General features: G+C 46.8%; 2 protein-coding genes across 2 annotated transcripts in view; both read right to left on the bottom strand.

The window, feature by feature from the left end:
- Positions 1–5,687, bottom strand: part of si:dkey-117m1.4 (uncharacterized) — a 22,655-nt gene extending 16,968 nt beyond the window's left edge. The window contains exon 1 of the mRNA XM_066680039.1: positions 5,567–5,687. Coding sequence (XP_066536136.1) covers positions 5,567–5,658 — 92 coding nt within the window. The 5' untranslated portion in view covers positions 5,659–5,687. The remainder of the gene's footprint in view (positions 1–5,566) is intronic.
- Positions 5,688–16,701: 11,014 nt separating this feature from the next.
- cntf (ciliary neurotrophic factor) overlaps positions 16,702–25,000 on the bottom strand; it is a 9,614-nt gene continuing 1,315 nt past the window's right edge. Inside the window, exons 2-3 of the mRNA XM_066679848.1 lie at positions 18,173–18,466; positions 16,702–18,075 (exon numbers count right to left, since the gene is read on the bottom strand). Of these exons, the coding sequence (XP_066535945.1) occupies positions 17,884–18,075; positions 18,173–18,466 (486 nt within the window). The 3' untranslated portion in view covers positions 16,702–17,883. The remainder of the gene's footprint in view (positions 18,076–18,172; positions 18,467–25,000) is intronic.

Raw genomic sequence — 25,000 nt, 5'->3', positions numbered from 1 at the left:
GTTTGAGTTCAGAAGATCTAAACATTTAGATGATCGCCTACAAGAGCTCTGGTTTAAAATAGATCAAATTGAAGCCTAGTAGTTTTACAGAAAAAACAATATTTATTGTTTCCTATGTCTTGCAAATCATCACCATCCAATTAAAGAAAAAAAAAAGCAGCATGTATCTCCCAAAACAGTACCTTTACAAGAGAAAAGAAAAACCTTCTTAACTTTCAATGGAAGTCAATGTAAAGATTTTATTCAGAGCATTTCTATTGGTCCCTTCATCGTGAAATATTCACACAGTGTGAAGGACAGCTGCTGGATCCAAATATTGTAGTTAATCAAACAACCACAAACACGAAAACACAGCAACGATATGTTTCTGATGCTAACGTCTATGAAAATGGACAGTTGGGTCTCTAAAATATATCAGACTTAATTAACCCCCACCTTTGAAGCTGTTGTACTCTATTTTTTTTTTTTGGAATTAAAAAAGCCCTGTAAAAATCGCAGCTTGTATATATCTATAGACTGATGAAGTCAGAGTAAGGTTGTGTTTAAAGGGAGGATGTCAACTTATTTATAACACACTACAGGAAACCTGCATTAGCACTGGTGAAGAGCCAGCAAAACTATTAACACCAATCAGCCACAAGATTAAAACCACTGCCAGGTGAAATGAGCAACACTGATTATCTGGGAGCAGTGGAGGCACTGAACGAACCGTCCGTTCTTGAAGTCGATGTTGTAATCAGGGGAAATGGTCAGCGTAAGGATCTGAGCTTCACCAAAACTCATGTCTTGTGGAGTGTGCAGTGGTTAGTTCTCACCAAAAGTGGTCAGAGGAAGGACAACGTGTTGCGGTACCGTCACAACACAAAAATGAATCATTAATTCAGCGGTATACTGAAATAAACAATGATGGGCGGCTGTCTTGTCCTCGTTTAGAGATCCTTGGATTCTTGGCAGCAGTGACATGCTACACTCTACTATACCCTATGACTGTCGTCTTTGTTTTCTTAAACACACAGAAGCTGACTTTTAATGTAAAGTTTCTTACAATTCATTTGAATCTCAGTCGCAGCAGAAAGCCATCAACGTTGTTAATGATTGATTTCACCGGATCAATGGACATGAAAACAGAAGGCAGGGTACGGACGGTTGGAAAGTAAGGTCCTCCTGATCGACTCTGTGTAATGCTGGTAGTTTTTCGTTTCGTGAGATGCCTAAGGCACGATAAGTAACCAAACTTCTCAAAGCTAACATTCCTGTGAACAGCTGTCTTAACCAGCTAACACTAACAGCTGTTTAAACGACAACTCTGTCACGGTTTATTCTGCACTGATAACCTGCTGCTGTTGTAATGTACGTAGCTGGATTATTCCGTTTCTAACCTGGCACACAGCGAAGATTTCTTCAGGAATCCAAAGAACCAAAGGGGTTCCTTGTATTCGGACACTTCACGAGTGTCAGAAACCTTGTGATAATTAATTACATTTAACTTAGGAGTGAGCTGATGTTATACATTTAAATGTAAAGCTCCTATGATCATTTTTACTGTGATATATTTGAACACAAACACACACACACACACACACACTACCTGTTCGTCCAGCTTTCTCTCAGCCACACACAAAGAATAAACTAACATAGACAAGCACACACACACACAGCCCTCCCTCATACATTATACTTCACCTACACACAGTACTCTCCCCTTAGTTACGTATAAACACACACACACACACACACACACACTCTCCAGTTCCACCCCCCTTCAACCACACACATAAACAAACACTCCCTCCCCCAATCAGTGACACACACATATGTGCTTGCGCACACACACACACACACACACACCTCCCCTTCTCTATGCCTCTGCTACACTACCGCCCCCCACCTATCTTTCTGTTTTTCTCTTTATAGAACACACACACACACACACACAAATAACAGGGCTCTTCACACACTCGCATTTAATCATATTTAAATAATCATAAATACACCCTCACACTAGAAGTGAAAAAAACTAATTGTGATCATATGTCACATGACTGATTTAAACTGTGAATACTTTCTAAAATAATAGAAATATAATAAAAATGGACTTGAGTGAACTGCCCGACAGCACTGCTTGTGTTTTCAGGTACGCGGCACATGGGAGTTTGTTGGATGTAAATGTAGCCTTCAGTGTAAATGCTGATTGGCTGGTAGGGTTGGGGGGTGGGATGAGACTCAAACAACACAGTTTCCAAACCAGAAGTGATGTAAAATTCACAGACAGGCCGCTGAGGTGCCGCATGTCTGAGTGTGGACACTGTCCTCGGTGCATGTTTTTCTTTGGAGAACACTTATGTGAACATCGACCACAGACTCAGGCGTAAAAATCAGCCGTTAAACCCCCGGGGACCCTACATCTGTGATTCTGTCTAAGAAACGGGAAAACAATATACATCCACAAAGTGTGATCCTCCATTAACTTTCCAGTGTCCACTAAGTGGCTGATATACTTTGCCCAAATTCTCCACTATCTATTGGTCAGCACTAAGTCTCTTCTCTAAGCAAAGAGCTGATACTGCATTCCCCGTCTAAACCGCATTGAGTTTCTCCGTCTCGCACGGCAGAGAGAACTGGATTTGTTTCTGAAATCCATTTTTAGACCGAGTGTCCGCATTGTCTACTACTAGAATCAGATAAAGTCACCTATAATTTTATCCTGAATCGATTTGAAACAGGTAAGGTTTCATGTGGCTTTTTTTTCTGGTTCAAATCTGATGTGCAGAAAAATCAGATTTTAACCACCTGTCTGAACACAGCTTCTGGGTACCAGCTGGGGAAAGAGTGAAAGTTAACCTCCTGACCCAAAGTTATCAAATACGTTCATCAGTCTGTCGTTCATTTGTTCAACCTGCCACACTAGAATTCCCAGGACGCACATCAGAAGAGTGACTAGGAAAGATTCTTCAGGACGGCTCCGTATGAAGGCTGTATGTTTGTAGCGAGTGGACGCCGTCGAGGACCGTCTAAAGCCTTCTTCGGCCCGATTTTGAAATCTGAGAGTACGTTTAAATGTATCGGGTACTGTGCATTACATACTTAATTGTAAAGATAGTACGTACTTCTTCATGACAAATCCATTTGGACTCTTTTAGACCTCTACCTGAACAGCCCTGGATCTTCAAACTACAGAACGTTACACAAAAACCTAAACGTCTTGCTGCTTTGTTTATGCAGTGCTTAAAAAGGAGAAACCACAGGAGAAGCCAGCAGTTTTGACAGAAGCCCCGCCTCCATCCACTGAGACCCCGCCTCTCATGACTTTGGAATCGCAGGATCGTCCAGTGTATAACCCAGGTGCTAACTGTGAATACTAAAGTTTCGGACGCACAAACCCTCCTGGCATATTATATCATATAGAAGTGTGTACTTTCAGACGCAACCAACAAGTGGTTTCAGATCAGATCTCTGAACGTCTGACTCGGTTTGACCAATCATATCAGACTTTGTGTTTGTTGTGCCATACTGGGGTGGAGCTTCTTCCCTTCCCGTCCTCTGTGTACTCGCCCCAATGTCGTTACTATGACAACTAACAAGCACTCTTACAGTCTGATCACCCAATTCAGATTTATTCACTTGTAACTTCCAGTGTGAACACAATTCACCACCTGTTTCACTCTCTTCTCCCTCACGGTGGGCTGGGAGTTCAGGACTGAGGGCTGTCAATCTATCTGTGCTTATTAGAATATTAGGCCACGCCCACACGTCATTTACTCATCTGAAGGGAGTTGCCTGGTTACAGTTCAGACAGCAATGTTGACAATGTGGATTATAGTTTTAGTGGCAGCTTTTGCGTTTTCAAAATTGTATTCAGTTAAAATGGGATTTCAACCCAGAAATGATTAATCATTCAGCCTTCCTTTTAACACACACACACACACACACAGAGAGAGAGAGAGAGAGAGAGAGAGAGAGACACACACACATGCTTTTTTCATTCTCATTAAAACACACACACACACACACACACACACACACACTGTTTCTCTCTCACACACAACCCCTCCTCTCTTTTAAACAAGCTCACTCACACACACACACCCCTCCCCTCTGTCTCTTTCTCTCTCTCACACACACACACTATACTGTTCTCTTCTAACCACTCACACACTCACCCCCCCCCCTCCCAATCTCTCTCTCTCACACACACACACACCTCTGTCTCTCTACTCACTCTATACTCTCTATCTCTCTCCCTCATTCTTTAATCTTTTTCTCCCTCCCCCCTCTCACCTCTATCAGTCTCACATCTCTCTCTCTTCCTCACTTCTGATTCTCTCTCTCTCCTTCTTTCTCTCACTCCCTCTCTCACACACACACACACACACTACTCTATTCCCCTGTTTTTCTCCCCTCACATACACAGCAGTTTCATCCCTCTCTGTCCTTCTCATTTGCTTTCTTTATTCTATCTCTCTTGTCCTTTTTCTTTTCTCCCTCTTCTTTCTGTCTGCCTCTCTGTCTCTCTCTCTCTCTCTCACACACACACACACACACACACAGAGTACACACTCCCCTCCCTCTGTCTCTCATACATACACACACACACACACACACACACACACACACACACACACAGTACACATTCCCCTCCCTCTCTCTCTCTCTCTCTCTCTCTCTCACACACACACACACACACACACTCTCTCTCTCTTTCTCTCTCTCACACACACACACACAGTCTTTGTCACGCACACACTCACGCTCTCCCCACCCTCCCTCTTCACTGCACACCACACACACACACACACACACACACACAGTTCTTGTTTCTCTCTCTCTCCTCTTTCAGAGACACACAGATGCTATAATGATGTTTTGAGCACTCTTCTGAAAATTAAAGACAGTTTTTGTTATTGTTTTGTTTTTTTGCTCTTCTTCTTCTTCTTAACGTTAAAGTGACGTTTAAGTTAAAGGGATGGAAAGTCCGTGTGTTTGACCGTCACACGCACACACGCACACACACACACGCACACGCACACACACACACACACACACGCACACACACGCACACACACACACGCACACACACACACACACACACACACATAGGAACGAGGGGCGAGCGCACACACCTGATTTATATATAATTAGATATTATTTTACACTGTATTCTGTTATGTCACGTTTTACAAACGATTAACCGTCTTTAGACATATCGTACGGAACGTGAATAAAATACATTTATAGACGTTTTCCATTTTTTTCGACCATGAAGACAGACTATAAAGAAAGTAGTGGTGATGTTAGTAGTAATGTTTATGAAGAACTTAACAAACGCGAAAAACATTTAAAATCCCCTGATTTTACTGTTAATATTCTCCCCTCAGAGAAAAATAGCTCCCCTCAGCGTAAAGCTGCGGCTGAAAGTGACCGTTATTTCAGTCAGAGCTGGTCCTCGCGCTCTGAAGTTTGAGCGGCGCTGCCTGAGGGGAGCTCCCACTCGCTCTGGGGGTAACGCTAACTTTACGCATATTTTCGACCCGTTTAAGTTCATTTCTCCATGTCTTTTCTTTCTCACCCTCTCGACGGCGGCGGTTTGCCGCTCTCTCCGTCGCTGTCCAGCGTCGGCGGCTCACGGTAATCGAACAGCGAGCGAACGGACTCCGACATCGATTCTCTGTTTCTCCGTCCAGTTACTCGCATACTCGCCGCTTCGCCTCAGTATAAGCGCAGGTTATTTTCGGACGCTACCAACTCATCCTCCTAAGGGGGGACTATTGTTGCCGTGTGCCTAAATGAAGGGATTAGAGAAACGCTAACACACTTACTATCTACTTCATTTAAGAGTTAAGATCATGAAAATGGCATTTTAATTATTTCGTCCTTCAGTTTTGTGCATAAATATAGTTTTATGAGCACACAATGGCTCCCCCTCCCCTTCACATTAATTGGACTCGCTTGCTACAGTATAAAAGGGGTGGAGCGGTCGTCTCTGTTTCCAAGCAAAGTTGATTAGCAGCAGAAAGCGAGTTGTTTTGCTGCTGGCAGCGATTTGGTGTGATTTAATATTAATATTAATTAATCTGCTTTGGGCAGAGCATGTGTTAAAACGTCTGCAGCACCGGACAGTACTGTAGCCGTAATTGGCATATTGATAATAAGGATAATATTGATGACCATGGTGATCAAAGACCTGTTAAAAGTAATTTACCTCAAATCAGGACTCTAATCAACTCAGATACAATAAACAAGTAACATCTTCATTATAGTAAACAATATTCATATTCGCGATAATAACGATACTACTGTGACTGCCACCACCACCACCACCACTACCACTACTACTACTACTACTACTACTAATAATAATAATAATAATTGTATTATAAACAATAATAATGTAGTGTCCTGCCTTTTGAGAAACTATCCTCACAGACACACACACACACACCTCTGACGCACACACCCATCCCCCCCTCTCTCTCAAACACACACAATCTCACACACACACACACACACACACACACACATAAACTCATCACGCTCAACATGCACGCTCACAAACTTAGAAGTCTATGACGCCTGCGCGCACACATACGAACGCACTCACTCACACACTCACTCACACACTCACTCACACACTCACTCACACACTCACTCACACACTCACTCACACATAAATCACATTATATTAAAAAATGAAATCAGGCTCTTTCTAAACAGACGCATAAACACCGCAGAACTCACAAAGATGGTGTGTGAGTCTCTGTGTGTGTGTGTGTGTGTGTGTGTGTGTGCGTGAGTGTGCGATTAACACACACACACACACATTATCCGACTCTCACACAGATTCTCCCTCCTACGCAGGCGCACACACACATTCCCCCTCTTGCCACACACACACACACACACACACACACCCCTCCCCCTCCCATTCTCTCTCACTCTCTCTCTCTCACACACACACACACATCCTGCCTCACTCTCACACACACATTCTCTTTTTTCTCTCTCTCCCTCTAACTCAGTTGCGCATGCACAGACACACACACACAGGCGCGCGCGCGCGCGCGCACGCACACACACACACACACACACACCCCTCCCCCTCTTCACAGGCATCCTGCCACTCCTCTAACACACACACACAGTCACACACACACATCACAAACACATCGCAAACACACACACACACACACACACACTCCACCCCCACTCTTCCAAACACACATCCTGCTTTTCCTTTATCACACACACCAATACACACACACACACACACACGCGGTGAGATACTGAATTGAGTCAGTTTTGAGTGACAGCTCAGATACCACCATTTATTTCAGTGCAAATCTAGAACTCACACATTAATAATACATTAGTGAAGCTCTCCTGTGTTTCCAACAGGCGCTGCTCCAAAACAAAGCCGTCAGCAGGGCCCTGCGATTCGGGGGAAGTGGCTAATTGCAATATTTTTATGATCGATATTGTGACTGACATCTGACTCTGTACTTACCACTTGGGCCAAAAGTCCTGGGGTTCCCAAAGACCTCTGACTTCTGACGTTCCGTCCAAGAGAACACTCAGAGTTCATATTCAGAAGAAGAAGAAGAAGCACCTTTACTGATCTCTTTGGGGAAACTGCTCCTCTGCATTTGACCAATCCGTGGTAGTGAACACACAAACACACACACACTTGGGGCAGTGAACACACAGCCGGAACAGGGCGCTGTGACTACCTCGGTGCCTGGGGGCAGTTTAGGGGGTTAGGCAACTTGCTCAGGGGCACTTCTGCCGTGAATGTTCTCGTACCGGTCCTGGGAATAGACGGGCGACCCTCCAGCCTCAAGCGCCCTTCTCTAACCTCGAGGCCAAGGCTGTCCCCAGTTCATTATGCAACCCGTCTTTATCCCTGAGAATCCAACAGAGTGCTGTTACTGTGTCTGTGACATGGTGGTGGTGTGTTAGTGTGTGTTGTGCTGATGTGAGTGGATCAGACACAGCAGTGCTGCTGGACTTCACTGTCCACTCTGTGAGACACTCCTACCAAGTTGGTCCACCTTGTAGATCATCTGCCACTGCACAGTTGTGTTTGTCGTCCTCTAGTCCTTCACCAGTGGACACATGTCTCCACCCACAGGACGCTGTCAATCAATCATTCAAATATTATTTATGTAGCATTTTTCACAACAGAAAGTTGTCACAAAGCAGCGGTACAGAGTTCCGGGTCCAAGCCTCTTATGAGCGAGTCCAGGGCGCTGTCGGCTGGATGTTTTTGGTCGGTGGACTGTTCTCGGTCCAGACACTGAGGGGTTTAAAAACTCCAGCAGCACTGCTGTGTCTGATCCACTCTACACCAGCACAACACACACTAACACACCACCACCACGTCAGTGTCACTGCAGCGCTGAGAATGATCCACCACCACATCACACCTGCTCTGTGGGGGTCCTGAGCGCTGAGGAACAGGGGGGGGAGGGGGCGTAAAATGTATGCAGAGCAACACAGTGCACCAGTGTGGTCAGGGGAGCAGACAGAATGGACAATGAGAAAAGAAAAAGGAGGTGGTTTTAATGTTACGGCTGATCTGTGCCTGTAAATGACCTCTATTCAAAAAGAACAAGGGTTCGATTCCCAGCTCCAGCCGGAACAACAGGACGTGACTCAGGAGGGGGCTCCTCTTTACAGCGGTAACTCTCCCTACTTTTTTAGGCAGGCGTCAGACTAGATGCTGGAACATTGCTGTGGAGATTTGATGGCATTCTGATTAGCTGTGGATCAATAAAAACCACTCCAACTCATCCCGAAGGTACTGGATGAAGCTGCATCTCTCCCGCGAACCGTTCCACTGCTTCACAGCCCAGAGCTGGAGGGCTGCCACCGCTTGGCATCGATCGGAGAGGACCATAGGGCTCATGTGCAGCTACAGCGGGTGTATCCAGTGCCTTCAGAACAGGTTTGGAGTGGTGTGTGTGATCCAGCTTCAGCACCTGAACTCCGATGTTTAAGTAGCTGAACACCATCAAATCTTCACAGCAATGTTCCAGCATATTGTCTAAGTCCTGCTCAGGAGAGTAGAGACATACTACAGTGAAGAGGAACACATTCCGTAATTTACCCCCTGTTTAAGTAGAGATTTCAGAGGAGGAGGTGTCTATAAATAACTGGACATTGCAGCACGTTCACACTTTCACCCTTTCATTCTTTCACTCTTTCACAGCAACGCTCTGTGTTTTGTCAAACGAGAATAAAATCAGTATCATACTTCTTCTGCCTTCAAATCCACTCCCAGAGATTCAGAAACCCCCTTCTTCTGGAGAGACATGTTTTTCAGGCTGTGTCTCTAGGGGTGACCTGAGCTCGGTTGACCTCCACTGCTGAGTTAGTTCTGTATTGAACCAGCAGAGGGCAGCACTGGCGATATCTGACCTCGGAGGGAATGTATTAATATGCTGTGAGTCTGTAGCAGTGGCCGTGATTTTAGTGAGAGCCCTTTGACAGTGGACACAATATCAGAAACACTAACTGTATAGGAGCACAGCTGCAGGTGCCCAGGTACAGACTGTGGTGCATCTGTTGCTATGCAACAACATACATCAATGAATCAATGAAAAGGCGCCGCATCAGGACCATCACAGACGAGAGCTCTCACATATAAAGAACCAGTGGTAAAGTGTCCTCACGATGAAACACACTAAGGTTAATATACAACTGTGAACTTTACAGGTTTCACTGCCCTCATCGTCTCAGAGGTAAAGGTGATTGTTAGTTTTTTCACTCATTTATCCATCCATTCAATCATTCATTAATTTAATCTTTCACTTCTGTAATCACTTCATCCTGATCAGGCCACTCACACACTCACACCTGTAGAGAATGTCACACACTCACCCAGCCACTCACACACTCACCCAGCCACTCACACACTCACACCTGTGGATAATGTCATACACTCACCCAGTTACTCACACACTCACCCAGCCACTCACACACTCACACCTATGGACAATGTCATACACTCACCCAGCCACTCACACCTGTGGATAATGTCATACACTCATTCAGCCACTCACACACTCACCCAGCCACTCACACACTCACACCTGTGGATAATGTCATACACTCATTCAGCCACTCACACACTCACCCAGCCACTCACACACTCACACCTGTGGATAATGTCATACACTCACCCAGTTACTCACACACTCACCCAGCCACTCACACACTCACACCTATGGACAATGTCATACACTCACCCAGCCACTCACACCTGTGGATAATGTCATACACTCACCCAGTTACTCACACACTCACCCAGCCACTCACACACTCACGCCTGTGGATAATGTCATACACTCACCCAGCCACTCACACCTGTAGACAATGTCATAATTTCACCCAGTCACTCACACACTCACCCAGCCACTCACACCTGTGGACAATGTCATAATTTCACCCAGTCACTCACACACTCACCCAGCCACTCACACACTCACCCAGTCACTCACACCTGTGGATAATGTCATACACTCACCCAGTCACTCACACACTCACCCAGCCACTCACACCTGTGGATAATGTCATACACTCACCCAGTCACTCACACACTCACCCAGCCACTCACACACTCACCCAGTCACTCACACCTGTGGATAATGTCATACACTCACCCAGCCACTCACACACTCACCCAGCCACTCACACCTGTGGACAATGTCATAATTTCACCCAGTCACTCACACACTCACCCAGCCACTCACACACTCACCCAGTCACTCACACCTGTGGATAATGTCATACACTCACCCAGCCACTCACACACTCACCCAGCCACTCACACCTGTGGACAATGTCATAATTTCACCCAGTCACTCACACACTCACCCAGTCACTCACACACTCACCCAGCCACTCACACACTCACCCAGTCACTCACACCTGTGGATAATGTCATACACTCACCCAGTCACTCACACACTCACCCAGCCACTCACACCTGTGGATAATGTCATACACTCACCCAGTCACTCACACACTCACCCAGCCACTCACACACTCACCCAGTCACTCACACCTGTGGATAATGTCATACACTCACCCAGTCACTCACACACTCACCCAGCCACTCACACCTGTGGATAATGTCATACACTCACCCAGTCACTCACACACTCACCCAGCCACTCACACACTCACCCAGTCACTCACACCTGTGGATAATGTCATACACTCACCCAGCCACTCACACACTCACCCAGCCACTCACACCTGTGGACAATGTCATAATTTCACCCAGTCACTCACACACTCACCCAGCCACTCACACACTCACCCAGTCACTCACACCTGTGGATAATGTCATACACTCACCCAGCCACTCACACACTCACCCAGCCACTCACACCTGTGGATAATGTCATACACTCACCCAGTCACTCACACACTCATCCAGCCACTCACACCTGTGAACAATGTCATACATTCACCCAGTCACACACACACTCACCCAGTCACTCACACACTCACCCAGCCACTCACACCTGTGGATAATGTCATACACTCACCCAGTCACTCACACACTCACCCAGTCACTCACACACTCACCCAGCCACTCACACCTGTGAACAATGTCATACATTCACCCAGTCACTCACACACTCACCCAGCCACTCACACACTCACCCAGTCACTCACACCTGTGGATAATGTCATACACTCACCCAGTCACTCACACACTCACCCAGCCACTCACACCTGTGGATAATGTCATACACTCACCCAGTCACTCACACACTCACCCAGCCACTCACACACTCACCCAGTCACTCACACCTGTGGATAATGTCATACACTCACCCAGCCACTCACACACTCACCCAGCCACTCACACCTGTGGACAATGTCATAATTTCACCCAGTCACTCACACACTCACCCAGCCACTCACACACTCACCCAGTCACTCACACCTGTGGATAATGTCATACACTCACCCAGCCACTCACACACTCACCCAGCCACTCACACCTGTGGATAATGTCATACACTCACCCAGTCACTCACACACTCATCCAGCCACTCACACCTGTGAACAATGTCATACATTCACCCAGTCACACACACACTCACCCAGTCACTCACACACTCACCCAGCCACTCACACCTGTGGATAATGTCATACACTCACCCAGTCACTCACACACTCACCCAGTCACTCACACACTCACCCAGCCACTCACACCTGTGAACAATGTCATACATTCACCCAGTCACTCACACACTCACCCAGCCACTCACACACTCACCCAGCCACTCACACACTCACCCAGCCACTCACACCTGTGGATAATGTCATACACTCACCCAGCCACTCACACACTCACCCAGCCACTCACACCTGTGAACAATGTCATACATCCACCCAGTCACACACACACTCACCCAGTCACTCACACACTCACCCAGTCACTCACACACTCACCCAGTCACTCCCACACTCACCCAGTCACTCCCACACTCACCCAGTCACTCACACACGCACCCAGTCACTCACACACGCACCCAGCCACTCACACACTCACCCAGCCACTCACACACTCACCCAGCCACCCACACCTGTGGATAATGTCATACACTCACCCAGTTACTCACACACTCACCCAGCCACTCACACACTCACGCCTGTGGATAATGTCATACACTCACCCAGCCACTCACACCTGTAGACAATGTCATAATTTCACCCAGTCACTCACACACTCACCCAGCCACTCACACACTCACCCAGTCACTCACACCTGTGGATAATGTCATACACTCACCCAGTCACTCACACACTCATCCAGCCACTCACACCTGTGAACAATGTCATACATTCACCCAGTCACACACACACTCACCCAGTCACTCACACACTGACCCAGCCACTCACACCTGTGGATAATGTCATACACTCACCCAGTCACTCACACACTCACCCAGCCACTCACACCTGTGAACAATGTCATACATTCACCCAGTCACTCACACACTCACCCAGCCACTCACACACGCACCCAGTCACTCACACACGCACCCAGCCACTCACACCTGTGGATAATGTCATACACTCACCCAGCCACTCACACACTCACCCAGCCACTCACACCTGTGAACAATGTCATACATCCACCCAGTCACACACACACTCACCCAGTCACTCACACACTCACCCAGTCACTCATACACTCACCCAGCCACTCACACACTCACCCAGCCACTCACACACTCACCCAGCCACTCACACACTCACCCAGCCACTCACACACTCACCCAGCCACTCACACACTCACCCAGCCACTCACACACTCACCCAGCCACTCACACCTGTGAACAATGTCATACATCCACCCAGTCACACACACACTCACCCAGTCACTCACACACGCACCCAGTCACTCACACACACTCACCCAGTCACACACACACTCATCCAGTCACTCACACACTCACCCAGCCACTCACACACACTCACCCAGTCACTCACACACACTCACCCAGTCACTCACACACACTCACCCAGTCACTCACACACACTCACCCAGTCACTCACACACACTCACCCAGTCACTCACACACTCACCCAGCAACTCACACCTGTGGATAATGTCATACATTCACCCAGTCACACACACACTCACCCAGTCACTCACACACTCACCCAGTCACTCACACACTCACCCAGTCACTCACACACCTGTGGACAGTTTCACACACTCACCCAGTCACTCACACACTCACACACTTACACCTGTGGACAGTTTCACACACTCACCCAGTCACTCACACACTCAAACCTGTGAACAGTGTCACACACTCACCCAGTCACTCACACACTCAAACCTGTGAACAGTGTCACACACTCACCCAGTCACTCACACACTCACACCTGTGGACAGTTTCACACACTCACCCAGTCACTCACACACTCACCCAGTCACTCACACACTCACCCATTCAAGCCAGACTCTGCTCCAGGAAATGTCCCGGGGTCTTTCCTGAGCTCAGGACTCCCGAAGGACGGCGGTGTTTATTTAGTAACGGGTCCCTGTCACTGCACTCAGTCACGGGGATCCACATAAAAAAACCACAGGGACAGCGCCCCCTGCAGCACCACTTTAACTTTCCCAGAAGAAGGTCATCCCATCGCAGTCCTGGCCCAGACCTGCTGAGTTTCGGTGGACCTGCAGGTTAACGTTCTCTAATGATGACATAGACAAAGCTTATTATATTTTTAGAAATTAATTCAATTACATTTCAGTTTATATTTGTATTATTTTATTACATATTTTATTATATATATATTATTTATTTGACTAGGTTCAGTGACACATTGTACATCAGGAGAACAGTGTTGAAAAATTATTATTAAAAGATTAAAATGTCAAATTGAACACAATCATATAGAAGTTTAACTGTGAAACTGCACATAAATAAAATGATGAATTCACATAAATTCCCACCAACTTTAAGAAGCATCAGTAAAGACATTACACTGTTATAAATGAAGACCTTGTATTAAATGAGGGCAAGTTACTAAGCTATTATTCATTTTATTACATTTTCTACCAAGTTAAGTGCCATATTTAAGTGTTTCTTGGTGTTATTACGATATTAAACACTGAAACTCCATATTACCCTCAAAGCCAGTGTACAGCATGTCCATCAGATACAATCCAAAACACTGCCCTAAAGTCAGCCCTGTCGACAGAGTGTGTGTATTCTCAGCCCATTCAGGGAGAATATGAGCCAGAAGACTTCGAAATTGCACAGAAAATATTAATATAATCACTACATCTCCAAATGTTTGTAGACGTTCCTGAAAACAAGTGCATTCAGCCACTTTCAGGTTCTCACCGTGGACACCGGCGTAGAGTTTATTACCTCTGTGGGAAAAGCATGACACCCAAAAGAAACCCAGCCACAAACAAACCGCCCACAAGTTCACCGTGCTCAAGACGTATAAAGCTATGGAGCAGTGGAAACAGGGAGCTAGATCTAATCCCTGCACATCAGTAGCCTTAGTAATAGTCTTCATCTCAAAAGAAAGGTGTGAACAAGCAGGTGGACCACATTTTCAAAATTCATTCATTCATTGTCTGTAACCCTTATCCAGTTCAGGAGCACGGTGGGTCTGGAATCTACCCAGAATCACTGAGCGCAGGGCATGAACACACCCTGGAGGGGGCGCCAGTCCTTCACAGGGCGACGCACACTCACACATTCACTCACACCTAAGGACACTTTTGAGTCTCCAATCCACCTACCAACATGTGTTTTAGGAGCATGAGAGGAGACCGAAACACCCGGAGGAAACCCACGCAGACACAGAGAGATCACACCACACTCCTCACAGACAGTCACCCGGAGGAAACCCACGCAGACACAGAGAGAACACACCACACTCCTCACAGACAGTCACCCAGTGGAAACCCACGCAGACACAGAGAGAACACACCACACTCCTCACAGACAGTCACCCGGAGGAAACCCACGCAGACACAGAGAGAACACACCACACTCTGCACAGACAGTCACCCGGAGGAAACCCACGCAGACACAGAGAGAACACACCACACTCCTCACAGACAGTCACCCGGAGGAAACCCACGCAGACACAGAGAGAACACACCACACTCTGCACAGACAGTCACCCGGAGGAAACCCACGCAGATACAGAGAGAACACACCACACTCCGCACAGACAGTCACCCGGAGGAAACCCACTCAAACACAGAGAGAACACACCACACTCCTCACAGACAGTCACCCGGTGGAAACCCACGCAGACACAGAGAGAACACACCACACTCCTCACAGACAGTCACCCGGAAGAAACCCACACAGACACAGGGAGAACACACCACACTCCTCACAGACAGTCACCCGGAGGAAACCCACGCAGACACAGAGAGAACACACCACGCTCCTCACAGACAGTCACCCGGAGGAAACCCACACAGACACAGAGAGAACACATCACACTCCGCACAGACAGTCACCCGGAGGAAACCCACGCAGACACAGAGAGAACACACCACACTCCTCACAGACAGTCACCCGGAGGAAACCCACGCAGACACAGAGAGAACACACCACACTCCGCACAGACAGTCACCCGGAGGAAACCCACGCAGACACAGAGAGAACACACCACACTCCTCACAGACAGTCACCCGGAGGAAACCCACGCAGACACAGAGAGAACACACCACACTCCACACAGACAGTCACCCGGAGGAAACCCACGCAGACACAGAGAGAACACACCACACTCCTCACAGACAGTCACCCGGAGGAAACCCACGCAGACACAGAGAGAACACACCACACTCCGCACAGACAGTCACCCGGAGGAAACCCACGCAGACACAGAGAGAACACACCACACTCCTCACAGACAGTCACCCGGAGGAAACCCACGCAGACACAGAGAGAACACACCACACTCCACACAGACAGTCACCCGGAGGAAACCCACGCAGACACAGAGAGAACACACCACACTCCTCACAGACAGTCACCCGGAGGAAACCCACGCAGACACAGAGAGAACACACCACACTCCTCACAGACAGTCACCCGGAGGAAACCCACACAGACACAGAGAGAACACACCACACTCCTCACAGACAGTCACCCGGAGGAAACCCACGCAGACACAGAGAGAACACACCACACTCCTCACAGACAGTCACCCGGAGGAAACCCACGCAGACACAGAGAGAACACACCACACTCCTCACAGACCCCCAACCTGTGACAGAGACACTATCTGCTGCTCCACCGTGCTGCTCTTATGGTCAAAATTATAGGAAATATATTCATTAGCATGTGATGGTTATTATGACACAGGAAGTTGTAACTATGCCATAAAAAGGCAAAGACTTATCATTATTAACTTATAAAATGGCATTAGCAGATTTTTATAAACCAGAGTCAGTTCTGTTATTAACCAGCAGAGGGCAGCACTCACAATAACTGAGCTCATACAGGTGACCATATAGGTGCACAGCTGCAGGTGCAGATAAGGACTGTAGTGTATGTGTTGCTATGCAACAGCATACATCCGGACCACCACAGACTTCTTATAAGGAGTGGAGTGAATTAACTGTCCAGTGAGCCCAGTGCTTCAGAGCAGCTGCACATGAGTTTAAGTTCACCATGCCCAATGCCAAGCGTAAGCTGGGGAGGGTATAACCCCACCACAGAGTCCCCAATAATCTCTGGACTGATGAACATTCTTCCAGTACCTTTGGGATGAGTTAGTACCTGACTTCACTGTTACTCTTGTGGCTGGATGCAATCAAACCAAATACAGCAATTTAGAGGGGTTTAAGTGAAGGGTTGTAGTGTTATGCTTTCAAAGAAAATACAGATTGTTAACGCATATATAAAAGGGGAATAGAAATGATTAAGGAAGAAATAAACAGGTGTCCACAAACTTTTGGCTATGTACTCACAGATTTAAGGTCCTCCACAAGGGGGCGGTGTAAGCGCGCGAATAGCTTCTGCTTTTTATTAAGCGCAGTGCTTTGCCTCAGTGCTTTGTTTTTATACCTGTCCTTTCTCTTGTATTTTATTTATTTATTAATATTCACTACAGATGCCCACAGCTGCAGACAGGGTCCACTCCGCGGGGCAGAAGGAGCTGCTGGACTCTTCCCATGCGCCATAATGCCACTGGTTTCTCCACAGTTTGTGAAAATCACCTCCTCCTTCAGTCCTTTTCTTTTTCTCATTGCCTTTTTTGGAGTTAGGAAGCTATTTAATATTTTCTCTCTGTTGCTCTCTCATTCCCCCTCCTCCCTCTCTCACACACTACATGCACTACTCTCTCTCTCTCTCTCTCTCTCTCTCATTTCCTTTGTCTCCCCTGATGTCTCCTCAGCTCTCTCCTTGCTCTCCTGCTTCTCGGTTTTTTTTCAGTCTCTGTGGACATTGCCTGTAGGGTTCTGGAAGTCTGTTTGGACCAGTGAACTAAATCCTGCAGGACCTGGAGGATCCAAAACTTCACAGCAAACGTCCCACTGTCCAACGAATCTGGTATCTAACACACACACACACACACACACACACATACAGTGTATTATATTTGCAGTTTTTCTGTAGAATGTGTGTGTGTGTGTTTTACAGAGAGTTATTACCTCAGCCACGCTGGCTGCACATCTCTTACTGTCCTCCAGGAGGCGCTCTGTACTCAACAGCAGGTGTCCCAGCCTGTCCTTGACTGTCCCTCTCTGGGTCTTGTACTCATCTCCCTGAAGGACAAACTGCTCGTCCTCGCGCTTTATGGCCTCGTCCAGCAGGAGGCGACACTCACTCAGAGCAGCGTGCAGGAAACAAAGTCTCTCTGCAGAAGACAGAGCGTCCAGAGGGGGCAGCTTCACCAACTGACCTCCAGCAACAGGTGGAGTGGGCGAGAGAGACTCACGCTCAGTCTGGAGTAGAGAGAGAGAGAGAGAGAGGGTTGGGGGTCCACCATGTAGAAGTAAAGTCAGATACAGTAGCTGAGTCAATGCCTGTGTCGAGATAAAGAAGCTCCAGAAAGAGCTCAGAGCCTCAAATAAAGCGTTATGGTGCAGTGGAGCTGGACCTGTCATTTACAGGGAGTTTTATAAATAAATAAACGAAAATAAAACAGGACCCTGCTCCATCTGTGTGTATTTCTGAAGCTGTGTTCTGCACGACACGAGGTGTGTTTACACACTTTTTACACACACATATCTCACTCTGATCAGACCCTTCTGTAAATAGAATAAACAATGACACTGTCCTGACTTTGTCCATTTATCTACGGCTCTGGTGTTGTATTCAGCCACAGGAAAGCAACCCTGCAGCGCCCCCGGTGGACTGGAGAGCACAACGTTTCCAAGAATCAGGAACAGAAGAGGGTGAAGTTCTTTTGGTGGAAAAGCGCTACGAGGGGTTTAAAACTGTCTGATCAACTCTACACCAGCACCACACACACACACACCACCACATCAGTGTCACTGCAGCGCTGAGAATGATCCACCACCACATCTCACCTGCTCTGTGGGGGTCCTGAGCGCTGAGGAACAGGGGGGAGAAGGAGGCTAACCACAGTCTGTAACTAACTTACTGTGAGGAGAGTCAGAGGCGGACGTTCAGTTCCATTCACCACCACTGTTGAGTATTCTGACTAATCTGGGGAAATGAGGAAAATATTTGGAATTCCCCTTTAATGTTTCAGATTAAAGTCCCCAACACATTCTGCAGTTCTTCCTATGAGAGCCGATCAAGATCAATGTGTCCGCTCCTTATTAAAGGCTAAGCAGCAGCTCTATAAAAGTGTCAATCAAATAAATCCAGTGGAGTCTGAGTTCCTAACTTGTGTTTATTGAGAGTCAGAAAACATGTTATTTCTTACTAATTGAAGGAATAAGGTTTAAAAGACCGTTGGTCCCCCCCCCCCCCAGCGGTGTTGGGAAACTCTAATAGGCGTCTTGCCTGTGACGTAGATGGTGGACAACACTCTAGAAGCTGCACTTAATTTAATGCAAAATGAGGAAAAGGTGTGTTGTTTTTGGCTGCAATCATTCAATGTACAGTGGGACATCTGTGCACAAATGACCCAAAGATCCCAAAATATCCAGAAAATGGACTAAATTTGTCCACTTTAAACGGACACTTTGGAAAGGACCCTCCGCTCACTCCGTTATCTGTAGCTCATTTCACTGGCGCTTTTCCAACAATATGGGCATGTAAGGACACCAACGAAAGGTGTTCAAGAGCCTCTGTAACATGGAGGTAAACAGGGTAAGGACACTCACTTCGCCTGTTTTAGTTGGTGTTAGTTAACGTTAGCTTGACTCGCTAAACTCGGTGTCTCAGATTATACTCGGCTACGTAGCTGCATTACGGAGGTTTATAGTGTCGGATGAATTCGAGTTCGACTTCGATCACATTTACAAGAATAACGGTACCTCTACATTTGAGTTTAGCTTATTGCTAGGCTACTGTCATGAATAATGTTGGTTATTTAGCTAGATACTGTCATAACAGTCAGTCATAACGGTGTTTTACCGCGGCGTTGTTCAGCTGTTGTCCACCAGTGACGTCACGGTCGCGTTCGAGAATTTCCGTAGAGAGCTCGGGTTTTTCCGTCAATTTAATAAAATTGTCAGTTTTAAAGTAAATTAAGCAGCTATTTTCATTTTAATTCATACTTATATCTGTCAGTAACTACAATAATGTGGAATATTCATGGAGCTCCATTAAGTGGTGCTTAGCCTTTAATATTAGTGGCAGTCACAGTGCAGTTCCCAAAAACTAACAACTGAAGAGTTCCAGCCTCTTAGTAAACCACAGACTCCAGCAGGATGGGCCTGCCCTTCTCAGGCTGGTTATTCTAGAGGCTTATATCTTATCACATCTCTGCAAGCCTTTCCTGGCACTGTCTGCGTGAGTTTACTCAGTGGGGCATGGGCTCTGTGCTCATCGGCTGCAGTAGCTCAGGCACGGGGTCCTTTGTGTAAAGTATAAAGGCAATAAGCTGAACTTTGGCGCCGAGTTCACCGTGCACAGTCCATAAGAGTTTTAAACACATCCAGACCGCCCTGAGATATCTGTGTGTGCAAAGGGCAAGGCCAAAAACTGATACGGAATGACCTTCCAACCCTCAGACACTGCTTCATTAAAACGACCATGGTTCGGTAAGGAACATAACGACAGGGGCGTGGGAACATTTAGGAAATGATTATCAATAAACAGAAGCAAGGTACGGCTGCTCTGGGCCGGAGGTTGTGAGAAGCGGACTGGGATTTCACAGGAAAAATAGGGGCAGTGTGAGTGAGGAAATAGCATTTCTTCTCCTTCAACATCCATGGCAGAAATTCCCTGTATTAACCTCCCCGTGCTTCCTGCTGTGTGCGTGTTTTCACTGTTTTAGCGAATACAAATGCATAGACTCAACTGCCCCAAGGGGATAAATTAAATCTTTGATTTTGGGGAAATGCAGTTCTCTCTAGTTTGTTTACATTCAGAAGCGCCACATCTTTTAAAACGACTGTATCTTGTTGGTGTCTGAAGTGTAAATTGTCTGTAAGTGTTTATTCACTGTTTGAATTCCCACAGAAACTCATGTGTAACTCGAGCTGTTTAGTTTTGTAGCACTTTCGCTCTGTGTTTACTTTCATGCAGTTAGCGCTCTCCTGAATTTAGAGTCAGTTCCACCTTAAGTAATGTAACTGTAACAGCAAAAATAAGTCAGTGTTACCCCCCTATGGAGCAGGAATAGAGCAACATCCTCATCTCGGTTGGTGCTTTTCAGCGTTTGGAGTCTCTCCGTTGTCTAAAAACCTCCAGATGGCGTTTCTCTGCCGTGAGCAGAGAGAGAGAAAGACTAGCACCGGACCCAGACACTTTGTTTTTTTACCCATTTACAGACACTGGGGCTTCGTAAAACACATTAGAGCGGTTTCCAGAGCAGCACATGGAGAGGAGACACACTCAGAGATTTACACACAGGGGTTTGTGATTATAATCGTGAATGCCACCTTTAAATCTTCTTCTTTTCAGTGATGAAAGGTGCCTCTCGGACTAACACCAGAATAACAGTGAAATGTCCTCAGCGATGATGGAAATAAATCAGAAGTGTGTTCCTCCTTTACTTCAGTAACGTTCTCTACTGCGAAGGGTTGTATATCAGATGTAGTTGAACACTGCTGTGAGGATTTGATGGCATTCAACCTCATAAACATCAGTGAGGTAAAGTGCTGATCCTGGATCCTCCTCCGAGCCCAGACACGGTCTCCTCCCGTTCCCTAGTGTTCTGCAGAGAAACAGAACTGAGTTTCTGCATTCGTTTATTTATTTAAAGACTTTCCACAAACCTTTTGGCACCCAGTGTATAATCGGGTGGAATAAACGTTACACAAATCACGTGCCTCCATTTACACCACCGCCTCTGAATCTGAACGACCTCTCGGTGATATTACTGTTCATTTTAAACAGAGGTTTAATGGACAACGAGACAGAGTGCTGCTTTAAACCGGAGGCTGTTCCTGTTCCGGCTCGAGGCCGAGTGATTACAGAGGAGCAGGGAAGCGTGGAGCAGGAGAAAAGTCACTGATTAAGAATTTAGAGCCTCCTGATCAGGGGCTTGGTTACACACACACACACACACACACACACACACACACACACACACACAGCACCCAGCAGCATTCATCTGTGAAGTCCTCAAACAAGATGCTGAGGCATTCAGCAGGTTTTCCACTGCACTGGCCCTTTAACTGGAGCCACACTCACAGCAGCGATGTGGACGCGGACCAAGAGCCGACTCTTAAACATAATGCTCAGATTTTAATTTGAAAAAATAACTAAACAAACACTTCTTATAAAACTGAGGACGTTTCCTTATCGATCACTGCTCTCCACTCGGTTTACGCTGGAATCCCCCCGGGGTTTGGGAACGCTAGGCTTCTCTCAGGCATTTTGGAGGTTTTTAGACAACGGAGAGACTCCAAACGCTGAAAAGCACCGACCGAGACGAGGACGTTGCTCTGTTCCTGCTCCATAGGGGGGTCTCACTGATAGAACTGTGATAATTCAAACAGTGGATAAAAACATAGTTCAACTTCAGCCGCACACAAACGACAGTCTCCTCAAACACACCATTCCACCTCAAAATACGCAGAGCTTCAGAACGTAAACAAACCAGAGAACAGAGTTTCCCCAGAATCAGAGACGCCACTTTAAGACCAATGTCGGTTTCTACGCCAAAAGACCACAAAGTTACTGTGCAGCTGCGTATCCCAGGCATCACTCCACAGTTGTGTAGGCGGAGCCTGTTGTGAAGGTCCACAGCACCATGGCAACAAAGGCCACAACAGCTGTGACTGGTCCCCAGTCGGACGAACGTGGATGGAGTTGAGGAGAAATGAACAAAGCTCAGAAACAGGAACCTCTTGTAGTCCACACTAGAGACGGCAGCAAACTGATGACGAGAGATTTCTTCAGACGTCGCAGAGTGTATGAAGATGTAGAACTTGATCCGAAGACCCTCCAGATTACACTCTCTACTAGGAGCAGGGACATGGGGACGGCATTGTGGCAGGTGCCACCTGTCAATTACACTCTGTTCCAAACAGCATCCTCCTCCCAGAACCGGTCCAGACTCCTGGTAAGGGGCCCTCCGACCTGAACTCTGGGAGCCAAAACGGGACCGGTTTTTGACATTTGCACCTGACTCTCCACTAATACTATCCCTCCCTTTGTGGCCTAGGGATAAAGAGCCAAATACAGAACAAAGTGAGGTGTAAACAAACTATATTTATTCAAAAAGCAATACATAAATAAACCGTTTTAACCGTGAAACTGAAACAAAGAAATCAGAAACAGCTCAGATCTTGGAAGTAACGACATATTGTTTAATGTGGAATGGAACAGTGAGGGAATTAAAGAGCGCCCCCGTGTCTTTGGGGAGATGTAAACTACACACTTTAAAATCATCAGCACATGTTCACTTTTCTCCTTCAGAGGTGAGTTCAGGACGCTGAGGCTTTTAAAGTTGTGGAGAACAGCTGCGCAGTGGATGTCGCCCCGTGGCTCTGTTCGTAGACTATTATTTATTAACAATCAAAGGCCGGAGTGAAGGGGGCCGCCCCGCTCTGCTGTTTCCTACATAGTGCACTTGAGAAGAAAGAACTACTACTGCACTCAGGCCGCGCACTACACATTACTTTATGACCCTCACTGTGCACTACATACGGTGGAGCAGGATATTTGAGATTCAGCCCTAGTGTTTGGGCGGTGTAACTGCAGAGTGATGCAGACACTACAAACACACACAATGGTGTAGGGAGCTTTTACAGGGTCACGGCACAGGCTCAGCACTGATTCGACAAAAAAAACAATAAAGGATAAACAACATAAGCGCCGAGACAAACAGGAACACACCAACACAGCAATGAAAACACATCTGTGAACACATCAAAGACTAACACCACCAGGGCATCATGGGAGACGTGACATCACCCCCAAGTTTCTCTCTCTTATCTCCACACTGCTCAGGGTCAGAGACGAGGAACTGAACGGTAAAAACACGGGGAGAAAACGGAACGAAAAAGCGATGACGAAAGAGAAAAAACTAATTACAACTTTCTATAGTTTTCATGTCCAGACTAGAACAGGTTTATAGACCTCAGTAGCCCAGGGTTACATTCCAGACCTCTCTCTCTCTCTCTCTCTCTCTCCCTCTAACTTTCACTCATGGAATTTATAGAAGCGGAAATGATTTAAGAGTCTGCTGTCATTACTGGAACACTGCCACTCTGGAGTTAGAGGTGAGCATTATTCAGAGAGAGAGAGAGAGAGAGAAAGACAGAGAGAAAGAGGGGGAGAGAAAGAGGGAGAGAGAGAGAAAGAGAGAGAGGACAGAGAAAGAGAGAGAGAGAGAGAGTGAGAGAGAGAGAAACAGAGAAAGACAGACTCTCTCTTGAACCTAACACCATATGTTTTAGGGCACGTGCTCTTTCTTTTCCAGCGGTTTGTATGAACTCCACAGAAAAGCCTGATTAAAAACGGGACGCTATCGGATCAGCGGAGGGTGTTTGTGGTCCAGAACTCATCGTCCAATACCAGTACCTGGCCTCAGCGATCCTCTTGTGGATCAATGTTCCAGTACAGAGTGTGAACCCTTCCCAGACGTGTACAGGCCGTAACTGCAGCGAATGGTTGAGCAACGTCCAGATTAACGCCCTTCATTTCAGAAGAAACATCAGATAAGAGTCGTCCACCAGTGTTTGGCTTGACATCACGATACAAGAAGATGCTTGTTCCTGATTCCGTGGGTTTGGAAGGAAGCCCTACACTTTATTTCAGACAGAGGGACAGAGTGGTACACACTTCCGGTCCGAGAACGATCCGAGAACGTCCCGCTGCGTTTCTATCTGGGTCTTGAATCTGACCCGAGTTGTTTTTTCCTCATGTTTGTTTTTGGAGGCTATTTT

This window comes from Hoplias malabaricus, chromosome 8 (assembly GCF_029633855.1).
Source record: "Hoplias malabaricus isolate fHopMal1 chromosome 8, fHopMal1.hap1, whole genome shotgun sequence".
Classification (NCBI taxonomy): domain Eukaryota; kingdom Metazoa; phylum Chordata; class Actinopteri; order Characiformes; family Erythrinidae; genus Hoplias; species Hoplias malabaricus.
The sequence above is the reverse complement of the archived record's forward strand: the minus strand, read 5'-3'. Positions and strand labels throughout refer to the sequence as shown.